Source organism: Nicotiana sylvestris, chromosome 9, assembly GCF_000393655.2.
Source record: "Nicotiana sylvestris chromosome 9, ASM39365v2, whole genome shotgun sequence".
Taxonomy (NCBI): Eukaryota; Viridiplantae; Streptophyta; class Magnoliopsida; order Solanales; family Solanaceae; genus Nicotiana; species Nicotiana sylvestris.
The window spans coordinates 189,048,222-189,054,998 of NC_091065.1; the positions used below are offsets into that span (position 1 = coordinate 189,048,222).

At 36.6% G+C, this 6,777-nt stretch overlaps 2 protein-coding genes across 2 annotated transcripts; both read left to right on the plus strand.

Moving 5' to 3' along the window:
- Positions 1-471: 471 nt before the first annotated feature.
- On the plus strand, positions 472-915 carry LOC138878737 (uncharacterized). The gene has a single exon (XM_070158426.1). The coding sequence runs from the start codon at positions 472-474 to the stop codon at positions 913-915; it is 444 nt and encodes a 147-aa protein (XP_070014527.1).
- Positions 916-928: 13 nt separating this feature from the next.
- LOC138878738 (uncharacterized) lies at positions 929-2,952 on the plus strand. The gene is made up of 4 exons (XM_070158427.1): positions 929-1,376; positions 1,442-1,582; positions 1,692-1,810; positions 2,575-2,952. The coding sequence occupies exons 1-4, from the start codon at positions 929-931 to the stop codon at positions 2,950-2,952; spliced, it is 1,086 nt and encodes a 361-aa protein (XP_070014528.1).
- The last annotated feature ends 3,825 nt before the right edge of the window (positions 2,953-6,777 follow it).

The following is a 6,777-nucleotide window of genomic DNA, read 5'->3' on the forward strand; positions in this document are numbered from 1 at the left end:
TCAATTCCACCCGATTCAATAGTAATTTTATTTTTTGTTGAAATGTTTAGTTATAGTGTTAACTGTAGTGTCAGAGTGTACAACTGGATGCCAGCTAAGCTAAGTTAGTAGAGCATTAGTTAGCTAAGTAAGTACTTAGTAATAGCTTATTTTGTATATAAATATACACTAGTGTACAGTGTAATAACCACTTCTAACAGAAATGAAGAGAGACATTCTTCTTCTCAGTCTCTGCGTAACTGCTTCTCCTTCTCCATAGCACAACAACTCAATCTAGATCTAGGATTTCATCACGGTATCAGAGTTCACGTTGAAGATTCCATACAACGGTGTCAAGTTCCTAGATTCTTAGTAGCATTCAGTAATTGAGTTGGAGTAATTTTCGATATCTTCGAAGCTAGGGCTTTATCAACAATCAAACAGCTGCATTTTCTGTGTTCTTCTTCATCTAAGCTCGATTATTGCTCAACAATGGCGATCGAGAGTGAGGAAATTGATACAAGTACAGCAACAGTCGGAGGAGGTCCTATCTTAATTGATCAACATCATCCATTGTTCCTTCAACCATGCGATACTCCACGTAGCTCTTTAATTTCAGTCAAATTAACTAGACCTGATAATTATACACTGTGGAGTAGTACAATGAGTGTGAGTTTACTAGGAAAGAGTAAGCTAAGGTTTGTGGATGGTAGATATCCTAAGGAGAAGTTTGATACAACTCTTCATAAATTGTGGGAAAAGTGTAATGGCATAGTACTCTCATGTATCATGAATTCAGTAAGTGCTGAGTTGTTACGTGGCATGGCATATGCCTCAAGTGCTCACAAAGTATGGATGGACCTCAAAGAAAGGTTTGATAAAGTTTATTGCTCTCGTGTGTTGTATCTTCACAAGCAGATTGCCACTTTGACTTAAAGGGATATCCTTTATGTCAACTTACTTCTCTAAGTTGAAGAAACTTTGGAAAGAGTTTGATGCTCTTATGCCTTGTTCTGGGTGTGACTGTGAGGAGTCAAAAAAGTATGTTCAGTATTTTCAATATCAAAGGCTATTGCAATTTCTAATCGGATTGAATGAGTCTTATTCCCAGTCTAGCAACCAAATATTGAACATGCTACACATTCCTTCTATTAATAGAGCTTATTCTATTATTATTTCTAAGGAGAGTAGAAGGTCTATGTGTCAAACATCCTTGATTGCTGAAGTAACCGAAGGAACTGCCTTGTTCAGTGGCAAAAACATAGGTGTGCCAAATAATGACATAGATCTATTCAATGGGAAAGGCCACAATAACTCTTCAGGAAGCTCTACAGGAGGGAACCCTTATGCTGGAGGGAACAACTACTCTGGTGGACAGTCCTATGCTGGAAGAAACAGTTACAAATAAAAAAAACGAAATCTCTGTACTGTGACTACTGCAACTTTAAGGGACACACTATAGAGAAATGCTACAAGTTAAATGGATATCCCCATGACTTTAAAGCTAAGAAGAAGTTTGGCTCAGGAAATGCAGTGCATTATGCTCAGGATTTATCAAATGGTGCAGGAAACAATCAAGTTGCTACTACAACTAATTTTGCAGGTTCTTCACAAATACAACATGGTGACAACTGGAAGTGGGACTCAGAATGTGATGCTCAACATTACTCAGTTCACTCAGGAACAATATCAATAGATAATTCAACTATCAGGAAAAGGGAGTGAAGGCAACTGTTCAACTACACCAGTGTCAGCAGGTATGGCATCTTGTGTAGTGAACTCAAAAGTGTTGGCTAAGTGGATAGTAGATTCAGGTGCTTTAAGCCACATGGTACATAGTCTTAATCTGTTGATTAATCCTAAGTTGCTTGGTAATAATAAGGGTGGCACAGTTCAACTCCCTATAGGAAACATAGCTTACATCAACCATATATGATCCTCCTATATTATTTAAGGTCAAAGGATTAGTAATGTCCTACATATAACTGATTTCAAATACAATTTACTCTTTGTCTCAAAACTAACAAAGGAGATGAGATGGGCAATGATGTTTTTTCCTGAATTCTGCATTTTTCAAGGACTCTCCAGTGGATAAGTGAAGGAGATTGGTAGAGAAGATGATGAGTGGTATGTGTTCTACTTTGGAGATGTCAGTACAACTGGATTCCAAAGTTCCTAGTATAGTTCCTAAACCACTGGTTCCTAAAACACCACCACCTACTGTAATTATGATAAAAAAAACCACAGGATAATGAATGTAACCTTGTGACATAAGAGATTAGGGCATACACCTGAAAAAACTTTGAGGAACATAGTTGTATTTCAGGACTGTGGATGCATGAATACTAATGAATTTTGTACTGTATGTCCTTTGGCAAAATAGACCAGGCTTCCGTTTCCTTTTAGCACTACTAACACTAATGTTTATTTTTATACATTGCATAGTGATATGTGGGGACCCTATATATTTCCTACTTATGATGGCAAGAAGTATTTACTCTTGTAGATGACTATTCTAGATATTGTTGGATATGTTTGCTGCCTACTAAGGCATAAATGATTGTTGCTCTTAGATCCTTTCTTTTAATTATTCAGAATATCTATTCAGTCTCTCTGAAGATCTTTAAGTCAGACAATGAGAGTGAATTCCTTAACTATCAAGTGGCTGAGCTACTAAAGTCTAAGGGAATTGTTCATCAAAGCTCTTGCATATATACTCCACAGCAGAATAAAGTTGTAGAGAGGAGACACATGTACATTTTAAAGGTTGCCACGTCTCTAAGGTTTCATGCAGTTATTCCTCTTAGATTCTTGGGAGAATGTATTGCCACAGTTGTGTATATCATAAACAAAATGCCCTCAGCTGTAATTCAAGCGAAATCTCCTTTTGAAGTTTTACTTGGTCATGCTCCTTCTTTAGAGCATATGAGAGTTTGGATGCCTTGGCTATGCTACATATGTGAGGAAGTTTGATAAATTTGCTTCCAGAGAAGTTCCAGTTGTCCTCTCAGGCTATTCTATGACACAACAGGGCTACAAAATGTATGGTATTCACTCTAGGACCTTCACTGTCGGTAGAGATATAGTGTTCAAGGAAGATGTATTTTCTTTCAAGTATGCTCACACTACCTTTTCTATATTTCCTATCTTGAATCTTACTTCTGCTATTCTCTCTTATCCAAAAAACAAGTCATTATTTCAGCAACCTCAACACATCTCTTCTACCAATTCTTCACCTGGTGCTGAGATTCCCCTCAGCAACACAACAAGTGAAACTGCAGCAGACACTAGTGAGAATTCAGTTGTTGGTGATCTTGATGCCTTAGTGTCTATACCTGCTGAGCCAAGTTTGCCATTCTCTTCACCGCTGGCTGCTACTGAGCCTCCTCTTACTAGGAAGTTCAGCAGAGATAACAGACCTCCTATTTGGATGAGGGACTATGTCACTCACAACAAAGAGAAGGCACATTGCTGCTATCATATCTCCAAAATTATGGTATTGTTTCATCATCTTTTGGCAATGTCTTGGAAGCTTACTCTGTCATTGTTGAACCTAAGACATTTGCTGAAGTGTTTGCTGCAATGAAGAATGAAATCTTAGCTTTGGAGAAAAATAACACTTGGAGTATAGTAACTCTACCTCCAGGAAAGATGCCCATTGGATGCAAATGAGCTTCTAAGGTTAAGTATACTTCTTCAGGAGAGGTAGAAAGATATAAGGCAAGGCTTGTAGCTAAGGCTACAGCCAATAGGAAGGTCTGAATTATATTGCAACCTTTTATCTAGTAGCTAGAATGGTGGCTCTGAGGTCTGTTTTGGCCATAGTTGTTTCCAAGCATCGGTTCATCTATCAGATAGATGTCCATAATGCTTTCTTGGATGAAGATCTGCTTGAAGAGGTCTACATAGAGGCTCCTTCTGATTTTACCAATCAGGCTGGGAAACAGATGATTTGCAAACTTCATAAGTCCTTGTATAAGCTTAAGCAAGCCCCTAGACAATGGAACAAGAAGCTTACAAATGCATTGGTTCAACTTGGATTTACTCAAAGTCATTTTGAGTATTGATTATTTACCAAAAGAGTGCGGACGGAAATGGTACTAGTACTAGTCTATGTTGATGATCTGTTTGTAACAGGAAGCAGCCCAAGTCTAATCCTACAACTAGAAATGATCTAAAGCTCAAGTTTAAGATGAAGGACCTAGGTGAACTTAAGTTATTTCTAGGGATAGAGTTTGCCATGTCAAAGCAAGGAATTGTGATGAGCCAAAGGAAGTATGCATTAGAGTTAATTGCTGAACTAGGACTTGGTGGTGCCAAACCTGCTGGTATACCCCTGGAGACCAGCTCTAAGCTCACATCTATTGCGTTTGATACTTTCGTAAGCAAAGATTCATCTAATGAAGCTGATGCAGAAGACAAATATATAGAGAATGCTGGTCCTTATCAGAGATTGATAGGCAGACTTATGTATCTTATTTTGCCTAGAGTTGACATCTCATATGTAGTTCAGGTACTTAGTTAGTTTATGCACATACCTAAGCAGTCTCATATGGATGTTGTTGTGAGGGTTGTCAGGTACATCAAGACAGTTCCAGGACTTGGTTTGTTGATGCCCTCAGAAGGATCTAGGAAACTTGAAGCCTATTGTGACTTATATTGGGGTGGTTGCTTACAAACAAGAAGGTCAATAACAGGATATGTAGTTAAGTTTGGTGATGCATTGGTATCCTGGAAGTCCAAGAAGCAGGAAATAATATCTAGAAGCTCAGCTGAAGCAGAATTTAGAAGCATGACTTCAAAAGTTGCAGAATTGACTTGGCTTATAGGATTGTTTCAGAGTCAGGAGTGAAGTTGTCTTTGCCTATAGAGCTGCACTGCGACAACAAAGCTGCAATCCAGATTGTAACTAATCCCATCTTCCATGAAATAACCAAACATATTGATATTGATTGCCACTTTGTAAGGGAAAAAAATGTACAAGGTTTGATCAAGACACATCGTGTGCCTACCAAAGAACAACAAGTTGATTTGCTAACTAAGAGCCTTGGGAAAGTGTAACATAACTATATGATGTCAAAGCTGAGGTTGAAGGATCTGTTTCAACCATCAGCTTGGGGGAGGGGGTGTTGAAATGTTTAGTTATAGTGTTATCTATAGTGTTAGAGTGTACAACTGGATGCCAGCTAAACCAAGTTAGTGGAGTATTAGTTAGTTAAGTAGGTACTTAATGATAGCTTATTTTGTATATAAATATACAATAGTGTATGGTGTAATAACCACTTCTAACAGAAATGAAGAGAGACATTCTTCTTCTCAGTTTTTGCGTAACTGCTTCTCCTTCTCCATAACTCAGCAACTCAATCTAGATATAAGATTTCGTCACTTTTAAAGAAGGAAAAAAAGTATATTATAAAAGGAACAATAGAGAAAATTTTGAACCAAATAATAGTGAATGAAAAGCAAGTAACAATTTAAAAATGGAATTTTACGCAAACAGCAGGTCGTATTTAGTATTTACTTTTCTTAAATTGTATACCTAACTTATACAGTGATTATATATCCTTATACACATATTATACATGAATTATTTATATATTATATATTCACCTCTTGTTCTTGTCTATTATAACCCAATTCTTCTTTTTTGTTGTGTTTCTAACGTTTTTGGGTTTCAAGTGAGAAGATTTCTGATTATGCATTTTTGCAACTGTGCCTTCCTTTATATGTGACCTCAAAGGTTGATGAGTTTCCATCTGATCTTTGGACTTGTTTTGTTGCCAAGCAGCCTTGTGTATTCGCGTAGTCAGTACATATTTCTTCCTGAAATTTTATATTAAAAATTCTAATTTCAGGACAATTCAAAATACTTTGTCGTGAAAATTTGAACTGAAAAATTAAAACTCAGGCACTGACTCATTTTTAAATAGCAGCCCTCTAGAGTGGCTATCTGGTGTCATTTCTACCTTGAAGTTGTTAGAGAAAGAAAAGTTTCATTTAGTGATTGTGATGGTTTTTGGGCTTTTTTCACTTTTAGCCCGTTCCAAAAACTATTTACATTCGATAGCCGAATGTATATATATATACAAAAAATATATATTTTTTCGATTATTATTTTGAAAGCGGTTATACAATGTTATTTTCTCTTATATTTACGGGACACAAACACAAGGATTGAAATTAAAATATAAAGAAGTATTGCTCTATTTACCAGTGAGTGGTATTATTGGACTGATCTTTTGGTATCTGGGCAGGCTCAGACTAATCCTGGCCTGTTGGGCCATTTGGGCCCCTAAACTGGACTCTAACAATAGGCTAAGTAAATAGAGAATTCTATACACATAGATATTGCGTATAGAACATTCTAGTGTTAATTTTAAGTATTATTTATTCAAGCATAGAATTAATAAAATACAACGATGTTACTTTAAAGCCACAAACACGTGGCTAGCAATATAGCAAATAAAAAGTTACAATAGTCCCTATAAAGCAAATGGAGAGCCAACTTGAACTCAAAAGGCATTTAGTGAGGGGCCTATATGTCATGTAGCAAAGTATAAAAATGCTGTAAATTATTGAGAAGACAATGATACAATTGGGATTCCATTAGTTTCAATCATCACTATGTTTTTGTTCTTTTGACTGTTTATGATTTTGAATGCGATGTATTAAAATGTATTCTTTTTTTAAAGTATCCACACCTTTAAAAATTACTTTAGGTGCTCTGTCAACTTCAATGAGGAATACTAGGGTGGAGCCGTTTTAAGTAGAATTGGAAAGCGATCAGCTGCACAAATA